Source organism: Misgurnus anguillicaudatus, chromosome 7, assembly GCF_027580225.2.
Source record: "Misgurnus anguillicaudatus chromosome 7, ASM2758022v2, whole genome shotgun sequence".
Taxonomy (NCBI): domain Eukaryota; kingdom Metazoa; phylum Chordata; class Actinopteri; order Cypriniformes; family Cobitidae; genus Misgurnus; species Misgurnus anguillicaudatus.
In genome coordinates, this window is record NC_073343.2 from 41,169,714 (window position 1) to 41,184,285 (window position 14,572).

The 14,572-nt window shown below is 42.6% G+C and overlaps 1 protein-coding gene across 3 annotated transcripts in view; it reads left to right on the plus strand.

Moving 5' to 3' along the window:
- The window catches only part of kif26ba (kinesin family member 26Ba), a 146,213-nt gene extending 139,389 nt beyond the window's left edge, over positions 1–6,824 (plus strand). For all 3 annotated transcript variants that reach the window (XM_055171857.2, XM_055171858.2, XM_055171859.2), the window contains 3 exons: positions 602–804; positions 896–1,046; positions 4,699–6,824. In XM_055171857.2, coding sequence (XP_055027832.2) covers positions 602–804; positions 896–1,046; positions 4,699–4,847 — 503 coding nt within the window. In that variant the 3' untranslated portion in view covers positions 4,848–6,824. The remainder of the gene's footprint in view (positions 1–601; positions 805–895; positions 1,047–4,698) is intronic.
- The last annotated feature ends 7,748 nt before the right edge of the window (positions 6,825–14,572 follow it).

Genomic DNA, 14,572 nt, shown 5'->3' on the forward strand with positions numbered 1-14,572 from the left:
ATGATATGAGAGCATAACCACCGTTTGAAACCATAATTTACATCAACTGCCATCATTAACGTTTTTCTAAACTCAGATTTCTGTCTGTAGTGCACAAATTATTGACACGGTGAATAAGATACAACTGGAAATTTGACATTTTCGCAGTTGTTTATTATCTTTGGTTCCATATCAGATATCAGACTGGCAGACCCGAGTTGTCAATTTCTATGCAAAAAGCGAATCAACTTTTTGTTGACTTTGTTTCTGTAGACTGGTTGGATATGCTGGACTGCTGCTGATATCTCAATAGTCTGTGTCATTAAATGGTAGTTTTAAATAGAACTCTTAATATAGCTGCACATTTTCCACCATGATGGTTTGGTGATAAATACTGTTGCATTTACTCATGTTAACAAAAATAAACTTGTTAGTTAGTTACTAAGTAAGTGTTAGTGTAATTTGATTGAAAATTAGTTAACATTGTGGTCGTCGCTGGATCTCTGAAATCATGTTTTTAGACGACTTTATGATCAAACGTGATGTGTAATTTTTTGTGTAAAGTGCATCTGTGTTGTTTTTACTGGTGATGACATTTTTTATTACATAATTTTATCCTTAGGAACCCAAAGACGACGGCTTATTCCTAACCTGACCTTGGACACCTCGTCCCCCGTGAGAAAGCCTGTCATCAGTCCAGGGGTCCGCTGGGTGGACGGGCCCCTCCGGCCTGCGCAGAGAGGCCTGACCGAACCGTTCGAGATCAAGGTTTATGAGATTGATGATGTTGAGCGTCTACAGAGAAGACGTACCGCAGGCAATAAAGTAAGAGAAGTGAGCAGTTGTGTGATTTTTACAGCAGTTCCCCTGACTGTCTTTTAGACAGATGTCTCACGTTTTACTGCTGTACCCTCAGGAAGTCCTGTACTTCAGTGCCAAACTGAAAATCCTGGAGCACCGACAGCAGAGGATCTCGGAGGTGAGGGCTAAATATGACTGGCTGAAGAAAGAGCTGGAACAGACCAAACAACATCTGATGCTGGAGCCGGAGAAATGGACCACTGAATGTAAGATTTAAATTTAGCTGGACATCAAAGTCTAAGAGATGATATTCATATTCAAATATAATGAAGTCACCGAGAAGTGATTTTACTAAACAGTTGCGGTGCTTTTGCATACAGTAGTTTAGTGCGAAAACCAGTGTTTAAATAATTAACCTTGAGAATTTTAATGAATTCACTGTCATTCTCAACGCAAACACACCTTCTTAGCATGCAAATAATAGATATATATATATGAAGAGTTTCGTTGCAAAACGAGATAACCACCATTTTTTTAATTGTTCAGAAATCTCGTTTTTTGGTTGTGCATTCCAATTAATTTCAATGCAACTGCAGTTGGTTTGTTTTGATTTAAACCTTCATAACTTAAAAAATACAGCTAAGTAGCATCATAAAACAAAATAATAACATCATAACATAATAATAAACATGTTTTGTCAAAAATGTTAAAAAATGGATTTATGTCGTTTTGCAACAAAACTCTTCATATATCAGTGGCGGCCAGTTACTTCTTTTTTCGAGGGTGTACGATGCGAAGTTTGTCACAACATGTATGTAGCCCGTCATATGTTTGGTTCGTAATTTCAAAATATGTGTTCTGCGTGTTAAGTGCGTGTATGTGCATCACGTGTCTTGTTAAAATAAGTGCCTGCTGCAGACGCGTCTTAAGGGTTTATGATAAAAGAGACACTTGCGTTTGCCAGATACTCACATAATCTCATGCATAATCAGAGACTGTTAAGGGAGTGTCTTGTGTGTATTTTGTGAACGTGAGCGTCTTTTTTATCAAAAACTGTTTTGACGCGTGTGCAGCAGGCACTTATTTTGACTAAACACGTGATGCACATGACGCAACAAACACTTATTTTGAAAACACGAGCAACACACGACACTCTGAACACTTATTTTGAATTTGCGCCCCTCGGAAAAGCAGTCATGAGCCGCCATCTTTCAGAAATCGACTCTGAATCATGCAATTGTGTTTTGTGCACAATTTGTGCGTGTATTACGGCTCTTTGGTCAGTAGCAAGTCCCTATCAATCTAAAATCATTATGAGTTTAAGTCGTTTATAAGTTGAATTAACTTAAAATTTTAACTAAAACTTAAAAAAATTTAAACTTTTTTAGAATGTATAAACATCTAAAAAAATCTTAAATTGATATGCATTTACTTGAGAATCAAAATAATTTAAAAGATTGTTTTCTAGAAGAAATTAAGTGAATTTATGCATAAAACAAGACAACAACCTGCAAATGCAGGAAAGAAAAAAACTTTTTTTAAGTTTTACCACTTTATTAAGTACTTAATTCAAGTTTTTTTTTTGTTATCCCATTGGCAGATTTTTTTCTTCAGCATAAACTCCATTTTGTTAACCCTTGTGAATTGTTTTAATTCACTATACCCTTTCGGGTTGTTCGTGAATGAAAACATCCACTGAATTAAAAGGCTGTAAAAATTTATCAGATGCATATTTGTACATTGAGTTATATGGACACACACACGCACGCACGCACACACACACACACACACACACACACACACACACACACACACACACTCTCTCTCTAATATGCTGTTGTACTCCATATGACTCAATGTTATAAGCCAGAAATTACGCTCTGATTTTTGCACAGGCCTACTAAAGGGTTAATGAACCAACATGGTGATCAACAGTAAAAATGACAAATTTTACCCCTTTGCAAAAGGAAAAACCACCAACAATTAAGAATGCATGATATATGATGTCATGGCTTTGCAATCAAAAAATGTCGTTATAATGGAAGTCAATTGGGCAAAAACAGCCACGAACAATAAATGAAGGAGAAAAAAAATCTGATGCTGCACAAAAGCTAAAAATGCATCAAAGCTAATGTTTTTACTAATCTTTGACATGACCAAGACTGTGAAAAAGATAAATAAAAAAATCCAGTCCACAATCACTTTTTATATAAAAAATGTGTCATTTTGTGTGTGTTCCCCCCAAATCAGTGACGCACTTATGAACTTGGCAATTAAAGAGTTAAAATCGTGGCATTTTTGCAAACATTTGGTAGTTTTGACCAACTCATCAGCCTCCTTCCAGAATGTCTCCCTAACCAGCTAATGATTTAAATCAGGTGTGTTAATTAAGGAGACATCTAAAACATTCTGGAAGGGGGTCCTTAAGGACCAGGGTTGAGAAACACTGCCCTAGAACAACCCGAAAGGGTTGCCCACGGTATATTGTTGAGTTTTTGACACATTTCAAAGCATTTTCCTAAAATATGTCTCAATATAAGATTTGTCACCAAAAATTATTTCATTTGATAAAAACACAAAGAAAGTTGTGTCCAAATTAAAGGGGCCATGGCATGAAAATCTGACTTTTTCCATGTTTAAGTGCTATGATTGGGTCCCATGTGCTTCTATAAACCCAGAAAATGTGAAAATGATTAACCCAGTAACTTAGTTTTGCTAAACCATTCTCTACAAGCATGAAAAAATAGGTTGTTGAAATTTGGCTCTCCTTATGATGTCATAAGGAGCTCTTATTATAATAATACCACCCCTTAATCTGCACTATCCAATCACAGCACTGCCATTTAGTGCAGAGAAAAGCACATTTGAGTTTTAATTGCAAGAAACCACCATCATTGTGATCAGTGTTTGAATTTCATCAGCTCATTTGCATTTAAAGGACACACCCAAAACGGCACATTTTTGCACACACCTACAAAGTGGCAATTTTAACATGCTATAATAAATCATTTATATGGTATGTTGAGCTAAAATTTCACATATGTGCTCTGGGGACACCAAAGATTTATTTGACATCTTAAAAAAGAATTGTGCCATGGCCCCTTTAAGACTCAAAAAACCCCACAGTGGCTGAAAACGTCCCCAACAACCCATACCTTTTTTTTTTTAAATATACAGAAAACGGTTACCACACAATACAAATATTAAAGCAAAAAATATGCTTTAAAGCAACTTTCATGAAGTAAAATCACTAAAAGCCTTCCTTCCGCTGGAAAAATGGATCGCTGACTGACTGTGAATGTTTCAAATATGTTTATGTTGCTTAGCGGGGTTGATAAGGGTGCTGCGCAGACTCATTGGTAACGTTCATAGCTGTGTTTTATCATAATTATAACACAGCCATTGACCAATCATAAAATATCCATGTCGTAAAAGTGCCTTAGCGCATTAGCACAGTGTTAATTGTGCCACACAATAAATACATTGATTATTTTAAAGAGGCACTTGTGTACACCAGTAGTGATCGATAATCCATCAAATCATAATTAAATGATGGAGAAGAACTTTATATTTGGGAATATATCCAGATGCACCATTTCAGTCAGATTTACATGCCTTGATCACAGTAGTGGAGTGATGTTGTTACAGTCCCAGTATGCCAAATCATGTGCTGCATGCTTCACACCGAGCATTCAGCACTGTGAAATGCGGCATGCAAATCATTGTTTTGCAGCATTACCTGATTTGCATAATTCCTGCAGTGAATCGGATCATAAAACAACACGGACAACGTGTGCAAATAAACAATCCAATCGGCGGCACAATTGATTCTCAGTGAAGTTCCCCTCGAGTGCTGTTTCACAGACATTTTCTCATTTTCAACATCTGTTTATTATAACATTACCTGTATTTCTGCAGTTGACCTTCAGCAGACGTTCGAAGTGGACTCTCTGGAGTACTTGGAGGCTCTGGAGTTTGTCACGGAGCGACTGGAGAACCGGGTCAACTTCTGCAAAGCTCATCTAATGATGATCACGTGCTTTGACATCACCTGTCGGCGACGGTAAAGGATTCGCCGTGGAGCATTAAGGACAATGGGAAGTGGAAAGGCTCTGGTTGTACGTGGGTGCGAGTTCATCACTTCGAGCGGGAAATTGAAAGAGTTGATATTTTTCTAAAGTGGGTTTTGGGGCGAACCATAAACGCTGGGAGTTGGAGAGCCAGAAGAAAACATTACTCGATGAGCTGTCATCGGTAATGTGGTAAATAAAAAACTACTATGTGTGGAAAAAATGCTAAACAAGAATGGAAAAGAACAAAAAGGACAACAAGTGCCTTGTGAACACTTCAATATTTTCTGTGGAAAGACGTTTCCATATTTGTGTACAGATGGTGCTAGCATAAACAAACAAACAAAAAAATGCAAACAAACAAACAAACAAAAAAGTTCAACGGTATGTTAAAAGAAAATGAAAACTGCTTGTTAAACTAAATGTTTTAAACTCTTCGATTCACTGTCTTGGTAAAACTTGTATTTGTATTGTTACATGCAACATAAACTGTTACGTGTATGTTTTATATAATTTTTTTGTATACTTGGAGACACACTGAGACCACCTAGAGTGTTTGGCTTTCTGTGAAATGGCACAGCATGATTTGTAGAAAAATGATTTTGGCACAGGCTTATGGTTTTTTTTTCACATCCCCTGTGGCTCTGTTGGCATTTATAGCAGTGACGCCTCGGGCGCGGGCCGTGTCACGGTTAAGATACGAGAAGAATCCTCAGTCTGGCAGGACCAACAAGGATCCTTAATATCGATAGAAAAGCAAAAAGCGCCTCACTGCATGCCAGAAACCGTCAGCTTTCTACGAATAAAAAAACACACTTTCTAGCCAGAAGTATAAGAACAATCAGAATATAGTACGGTTGGGGGTTCAGCATAGATTTTATTAGCCTTGCTTATGAATATTAATTGCGTGACATTCCCCTGATTCGCTGAAAGGCAGACGTTGGCACTAGAAATAGTAAGATTACCGTTTGGATTGCAGCCAAGCAAAACGAAACTCTTAAAAAAATAATGATAATCCCCTAAGATGTGGGAGGAACACAAATAGAAATTTTAGGGGTTTCTTCATTTTTGTAGCATGATTGTTTCCTGTAAGGGCATATGTAAAGATTGAACTGATCTGTGCATATATCTGGACATTGGCCAACCCTCTATGTGGTCTCACTGTCAATGTGCTTACATTTTGGTAAAACAATCTGTTTATATATATATATATATATACAGTATGGTGCTTGAGATGGTTTCAACGTTTATGGATGAAGATACAGTATAGCCTGTTTCTGGTACTAACTAAAGACTTCATGCGCTTTCTTCATTCACATTTCACCCCTCGTCCCACCCCTGACCACGGCAAAAGTGACGGGGAACACGGAGCGACATTCCCTCCGGCCCCGTTGGCATTGTAATGAATGAAGGATGTTATTTATTTTTTACCTCAGGAGGCCTGTATGACAGAGATGCTTATATTCTATAATTTATTTACGCCTGCGAAGCACTATGCATTGAAATTGTACAGTTGCTAAATTCATGCCATATATAAATATATATATAAAAAAATCTATACTTATATTACACTTTTGTTCTTTATATATATAAAGGTTACTTTTCGCATTTTTGGTAAATGCACCTATCATGGGAGAAGAGAAACGATGCAACTTCAAAATGCTCCATACATGTTTCATGTTTCATTCGCATTTTTGTGGATTGTTCAAATTGTGTGGTATTAGGTACAATGTAAAAAAGAAAAGTTGTCCTTAATGCGATTTAATGTTGACAGAGATCATGTGTGCTCATCAGGTCAAGTGACATTAAAGGTGAAGATCTACCAAGAGAAGCATCATCCGATGAAACCTTTTTGTCACATATCGCTTCATGTTTGTATTGAGACATCGGGCATGATTTGTTGTATTATGGGAAAACAGAACCGAAAGAAAATTTGATTGACGTACGGACGGATGTAAATAAAAAAACATTTTTGAAGTGGAATTCTTTTTTTCTGCACAATTTATATATAAAAAAAAACGTCTCGGTTACATATGTAACCCTCGTTCCCTGAAGGAAGGGAACGGAGACGTCACGTCGTGACCGACGAATTGGGAACCGCTTCGCGGGTGACCTATCTGCTTCGAGAAACCTTTAAAAACGCCAATGAACTTGGCATGCAGATAATTGCATCTGCCGGCGCCGCCCCGCCGCACAGCTATTTAATGAGCGGCAGGTGCAGTTATCAAATCAGCTATTTTTTGCTGAGAAAGCTGGACAGAAGGAAAGGGTCCGGCCGATATCAGCAGTGGAACAGCAAACTGTGGCGACGGGACGTGACGTCTCCGTTCCCTTCCTTCAGGGAACGAGGGTTACATATGTAACCGAGACGTTCCCTTTCAGTCGGTCACTACGACGTCACGTCGTGACCGACGAATTGGGAATCCCTACCAAAGCGCCACTGAAGCTGACCCTTCCAGTGCCTGCATAAACCCTCCAACTCTCCTCTTTAAGGGAACGGAAATGGGGTTGAAGCAGAGGCCGGTCACTACTTGTTCCTTAACCCACGATAGTGACTAGGCGAACTGGGAAGCGAACTCGTCAGGCGGGACTAAGATCGCTGCGGAAGAAAAACCCTCTAGGGGTCTACCACTAAGGTGATGGATAAAAAGACACGAGGTCTATAAAAATACACTCTCTTAGCAACACTAGAGAGGCGCGGAACGAACTCCGCTAAGGGAAACGTGGTAAATCATAAACTTTCCACGGAAATACTCACAAAGAAACCACTAGGGGGCGCAATGTGGGCGCTAGCCTCACCCAGATAGTCAAGAATACATCTAGTGAGAGGCTGGCAGCCGATGCTCCGCAACATCGGTCACCAAGCGGTGGAAAAGACAAAAAAACATTTTTTTTAACGTTTTTGCCTTAATGGCCTTCCATAATGGTGCGGTTTCTGCGCAGCCAAAAAGAAAGGCTCCAAGCCGACACAGGAGCCGTTCCTCGATGTTCTCACTGATCTGACGAGAGAACTCGAGAGGATACCGGCTCAACACGAACACTGTAGAATCTAGTGAACGTATTAGGTGTCACCCAGCCAGCAGCTCTACAAATATCTGAAAGCGAGGAACCACGAGCCAAAGCCCAAGATGAAGCCACGCTTCTGGTTGAATGGGCTCTCAAACAAAAAGGGCAAGGAATGCCCTGTTTCTCATATTTCAGGGCGATTGTGTCTACAATCCAATGAGACATCCTCTGTTTAGTGACAGCTTTCCCTTTCTGCTGACCACCGTATCAGACAAAGAGCTGTTCTGAGGTCCGAAAGCTTTGAGTGCGATTCACATACACACGTAGTGCACGTACAGGACATAACAAAGCCATAGCTGGGTCTGCCTCTTCCAAAGGCAGTGCTTGTAAGTTCACCACTTGATCCCTAAAGGGAGTGGTGGGAACTTTAGGCACGTAGCCCGGCCGGGGTCTCAGTTTAACGCTGGATTCAGCCGGCCCGAACTGAAGGCACGAATCGTTGACCGAAAATGCATAAAAATCCCCTATCCTTTTAATAGAAGCCAATGCGAGGAGCGTCAAAGTTTTCATAGTGAGAAACTTGACGCTCACCGTCAGCAGAGGCTCGAAAGGGCAGTGCTGAACTTTCAGCACCATGGACAAGTCCCAAGGATGAATAGAGGGAGGCGCGAAGGATTCAGCCTCCGTGCCCCTGTTAAAAACCTAATGACCAGATCGTGCTGACCCACAGATCTACCGTCTATAGGTGCGTGATGCGCGGATATTGCCGCGATATCTACTTTAATAGTAGATGGTGACAGCCTCTTCTCCAAGCGGTGCTGGAGATATGAAAGCACAATACTGATCAAGCATTCTCGGGGGTCCTCTCGCTGAGAGGTACACCAAACAACAAACAGGTTCCATTTCAGCGTATACGCCTGTCTCATAGACGGTGCTCGCGCTGCAGCGATGGTGTTAGATATAACCCATCTAAAACCTCCGCGCCCCGTCCAAAGACCACACATGGGGGTTCCACAGATCGGGGCGAGGGTGCCATAATGTGCCAAGGAGTCAGCCAGGGAGGGACTGTCGCGAGGAGAGTGAACTCTGTAAAACCAATTCCTAGTTGTCCGGTACGGCGCAACTAATAGAATGCGCTCCTCGTCCTCCCTGACTTTGCACAGTGTCTGCGCAATAAAGCTTACTGGGGAAAACCCCGCGGCCAGCTGTGTGCCAGTGCATCCACGCCGAGTGTTCCTTCGGATAATGAATAAAACAGGCGACAATGGGTTGTCTCTGAAGAAGCAAACAGATCTAACTGCGCTCTGCCGAAACATTTCCAAATCAGCTGAACCGACCGGGGGTGGAGTCGCCACTCGCCGGAGAGTGCTGCTCGTGAGAGCGCGACTGCCGCTGTGTTCAGCGACCCCGACATGTGAATGGCACGAAGAGACCTCAGATACTTCTGACTCCAGAGGAGGAGAGACGGGCGAGATGCGACAGGTGACGAGAGCGCAAATCGCCTTGGCGATAGATATACGCTACAGCCGCAGTGTTGTCGGTGCGCACTACATCTTAAGCATCAAATCACGTTGACGAAACGGACGAGCGCAAGATATACAGTGCACAGCTCGAGGCAATTTATGCTAACGTCGCTGGAATGTCGAACAGACCCCCGAAGCGACGAGCCCGCCGTACGTGGCTGCCCACCCCGTGGTAGAGGCATCTTTGCCAACAATAGCATGCCTGGAGACCTCTCAGTGGCACCCGCACCCTGAGAAACGCTGGGTCTGACCACGGGGTGAAAGTGTGACGGCATCTCGATGTAATTATAATACTGTGAAAGCCGGTGAGCCACGCTCTCCTCGGGACTCGGTCATAAAGCCAACACTGAAGCGGTCTCATATGGAGTAGCCCAAGCGGTGTCACGGCCGCGGCTGCTGTCATATGCCCCAGAAGTTTCTAAAATTATTTCAGTGGAACCGCAACCCTGCCTTTAAATGTTGAGGCAAGCCAGAATTGACTGAACACGCGCTTCTATGAGACGTGTTGCTAAAACGACCAAATCCCGTTACTTTCCGAGAAAAGAGATTCTCTGCACGGGGCAAAGTTTTACTCTTTCCCCAGTTGGCCTGAAGACCGAGACGAGCGAGGTGTTTAAGTATACGATCTATGTGTGTGCACAGCATCTGACGAAACTGAGCTATTATGAGCCAATACGCCAAAACGCAAACACCACTCTCTCTCTCAGGGGCTGCAGTGCGCCATCCGCAACTTTCATGAAGACACAGGAAAAGAGAGAGAGAGAGAAAGCCCGAACGGTGAGACTTTGTACTGATATGCGCTCCCCTCGAACACAAACCGGAGAAACGGCCTGTGTTGGGGGAGTATGGAGACATGAAAGTACGCGTCATTCAGGTTGAAGGCTGCGAACCAATCCTATGGGCGGATGCATTAAAATATGCTCCTCTGCGTAAACATTTTGAACAGCATTCTGTGAATGTGAATTCTGTGAATTCTCGATTCAGTACGCGCAGATATAGGACCGGACGCAACTCGCCACTCTTCTTGGGTACAATGAAGGGCTGTAAAGCCCCGAATTTATCTCGGCTGGAGGGACCGGCTGGATCGCGTCCTTTCGCCAATAGGACAGCAATCTCCGCACGCAGTACGTGCGCATCGACAGCCTTCACCGTGGTGAAGCGAATGCCTGAATATTTGTAAGGTAGCCGGGCAAATTGAATGCGTAACCGAGACGGATCGTGCGTAAAAGCCAACGCGACGGGCTGGGAAGCTCTTCCCAGGCCCCCAGATACCGAGCGAGAGGAAATTACCGGCACGATGTGTGTACCCGTGGCGAGCGGAGACGGGGAGCTCAACGACGCGTGCTCTTTGGCCGCATTGTGAGATGTTGTGTGTAATGAAACACTCACCCGAAACCGCTGATGGATGCTGAGCAAGGCTCCTTTGTAGATGTCCCGCTCGATACATCCGCTGGCGAAAGAGGAAGAGGAGAACTCAGGGTTTTGAGCCCGTCCGAAACTCCTATATGCCTCCGGTGATCTGGAGAAAGAAGAGGAATTCGCTCTTTGAGGTTAGTGGGTGCCGATTGAAGTCGGCGGAACACAAAACGAAACCAAGGATTCCCCACCCGGCCCTCCTCCGGGGTGGGGGGGAGAATGATGCTTTCACCATCTCCTGAAGAGCGATCCTCTCCATCTTCAGATCGCCCGACTCAGAGCCGCTAAGTTTCATTTTCCACCTCTGTAGCGGGCTGAGTGGGCGGGTGTACTGCTTACGACAGGTTCCTCAGAGCTGCCGGGATGAAGGAACAAAAAAAGCCGTAGCAGGACGCCCTCGGCGAAAAGCAGACCAATATACTGACGTAACGGAGGGGGCAGCTAGGCTCCGACGTGGCATGATGCCTCAGTCTGCTCTAAAGCGGCCGATCATTGTTGGACACTCTCAGCCGCGTCGCCGAAATGGCTGGTCTAAAATTGAACATTTAGGACGATTATTAACGACCTACTTAATGCCCGCAAGACACAACCCGAGATGGCGTTCCTGGACCACCGGGGGTGGGCATAGCACGTCCGGCGGCCTGTGGGGTGAACCCAGTCGCACGTAGCGCCAGGTCAGAGCCACACAGGATTTTTTAGTTGCCGGACCGTGACCTCACCTGTGCAGATCCTTCAGTGCCTTAGCCTAACGGACCCGCATCACGCCATGGCGCGCACGGCAGAGGCCGCCTCTCACAACAAGCCCGTGGGTCTGTGAGGGGAGGGAGGCTGGTCTCTTGGAGCAGCAACCTTAGCGGCCCCGCCGTCAGGAGAGGTGAGAGGTGATGGCTGAACGATCGGTTCCGGGAGGAAAACGAGTTTTCCACGACCGTGTCAACCAACATGCACCCCGGGAAGAAAGGCACAGAAGGTCGGGGCTGTTCTTGCAGTCCTGAAGTGCCAATCATCTAGGCGGGACGGTGCAGTGGGGGAGGAGCTCTCCGCTCCACGCAGACCGTCTCCGCGCTCCCGAGCATACATGGCCGCCACTCGGGGTCGAGCACGGAAGCCCCTACCCAACCCGAAGGCGGGAGTGGGTCCGAGTCGGCGACCGAATAGACGACCCCCTCTCCGATGCTGTGACAGACATAGAATCCTCGTGAGGACTGAAAGAGGACGAGAGCGCGTAGAACACGCGCCACCCGTCTCTTACGGCACCTCTGGCTGTGGATGGGGGTGCTGAGAGTCACTGGACGAACCAGCTAACCGATTCAGCACCGTTTATACGGAGATAAGATTTCCGGAGTTTTGCCACCGCACCTTTAACGGGGCTCCGCAACGGAAAAACAGGGGTAACGTTCCCGGAGGTACGAAACCCGTCTCCGCCATCCAAGAGGTTCATGCTCTCTTAGGAGTATGAACCCTCCACGATCGCAGCCTCAGCATGCACTCTTGCGCACGAGAGAAAATGATCGTGGCCACCCGGGGACCCATACATTTGCCGCATCCAGAAACACGGACGGAAAGACATCTTTAAAAAGACGCTCCCGTCTCAGTGCAAGTGAAATGCTGTCTTTAAAAAGACGCAGAACACCGCAATACTCTTTTAGAGGAAATACTCTTTTAATGTGCTGATGTTGATGAAGCACACAGGGGAACGGCTACGCACACACTCAACTAAGAGTGAGAAAAAAATCAAAAAATTAAAAAGAGAGGTGGAACACCCGCGAGCCTCCGCTGAAATGCCTTTGCCCAACCAAATCGAACACGCAGAGTTCTCCAAAGAGCAGAGAGTAGCTTCTCGTGAGCAGTCAGTCTGCCAGCTTTCGAAGCTAAAAAGCTGATTTGATAACTGCACCTGCCGCTCATTAAATAGCTGTGCGGCGGGGCGGCGCCGGCAGATGCAATTATCTGCATGCCAAGTTCATTGGCGTTTTAAAGGTTTCTCGAAGCAGATAGGTCACCCGCGAAGCGGTTCCCAATTCGTCGGTCACGACGTGACGTCGTAGTGACCGACTGAAAGGGAACTAATTTACTTAAAACACAAGTAAACTTTACGTATCTGTGCTTAATTTGAATTCTCTTTAATGCACAAAGAAGAAATGCAAAAGACTTTCTGATTGTTATACAGTTTTCTCAAAACTAGAAAAGATTTGTTTCTGTAAAGGTGTTAACCATTCTGCTGCATGGAACGTCTGCTTTTTGATGGGATTTCTTATAAAAAAGGTTATGAAATCAATTGCCAGCTGGTCTGTTTTTTATTTTCTACAATGATGGTTTTAATTCATAGTTATGCTTGCATCTTTATGGCATTCAGACATGATATCAAACGATTTTGAATGTCGAATAAATAGACAACTATTTTAATATTCCAAGTGTGAACATTTGCCCTAGATGTCATACAGCTGATAATACAGTTTCCCTTCTTATCTATAATCACAATGTCTGAGGTTAAAAGTCTCTTTGTCATAATAAAAGCCTTATTAGTAGGAACAAGCATTTCTACCATTTTCTCCGGCCATATTTACTTAAAATTAAAAGGCAATGAAAAGAAACTTTATGAAGTCCCTTGAAGCCTGGTGTCAAGAACCATTAAGATTGTTTTGCATTTGACCACAAAACCAGTCATAAGTGTCAATTTTCTTATGCATCACATGAAAGCTGAATAAATAAGTTCTCTTTTAATGTATGCGGTTTGTTAGGCTATAACAGTATTTGACTGAAAATACATCTATTAGAAAGTCTGAGGGAGCAAAAAATCAAAATAAGAAAATCACCTTTAAAGTTGTCCAAATGGAGTACTTAGCAACACATATTTCTAATGATAAATACATTGTTTTTATATTTACGGTAGGAAATGTGTGAAATTAGCCAGAAATTAAGCTCTGATTTTCGCACAGACTACTAAAGGGTTAATGGTGCCACGTGGTGATCAACAGTAAAATTACACATTTTACCCTTTTGTAAAAGGAAAAACCACCAACAATCAAGAATGCATAATAAAAATGTTTCATGGCTCTGCAATCAAAAAATGTTGTTATAATGGAAGTCAATGGGGCAAAAACAGCCACGAACAATAAATGAGGGAGAAAAAAGTAAAATCTGATGCTGCACAAAAACAAAAAATGCATCAAAGCCAATCTTTGACATGCCCAAGGCTGTGAAAAAGGTTAAAAAAAATCCAGTCCACAATTACTTTTAAATTGAAAATTAGTGCTGGGCAAAGATTAATCGAGATTAATGGCATACAAAATAAAAGTGATTTTTTGCATAATATGTGCTGTGTGTAATTATTTTGTATATTTAACCACACACACACATATATATATTAATTTCAGACATTTTAATTTATATATATATATATATATATATATATATATATATATATATATATATATATATATATATATATATATATATATATATATATATATATATATATATTAATTTATATATCATATAGAATATATAGAAATATAAATACATATATATACAGATGTAAATATGTCTTGTGTGTATTTATATATACATAATAATTACACACACACTCATATATTATGCAAAAAAAAATCACTTTTATTTTGGATGTGATTAATCGCGATTAATCTTTGTTCAGCACTATAAAAATAAAAAAGATCAACATCACTTATGAACTTGGCAATCAAAGAGTTTTTGTAAAGATTTGGTAGTTTTGATCAGTATTGAGGTTGATTAACAGATTATGCACAAAGAAATAAT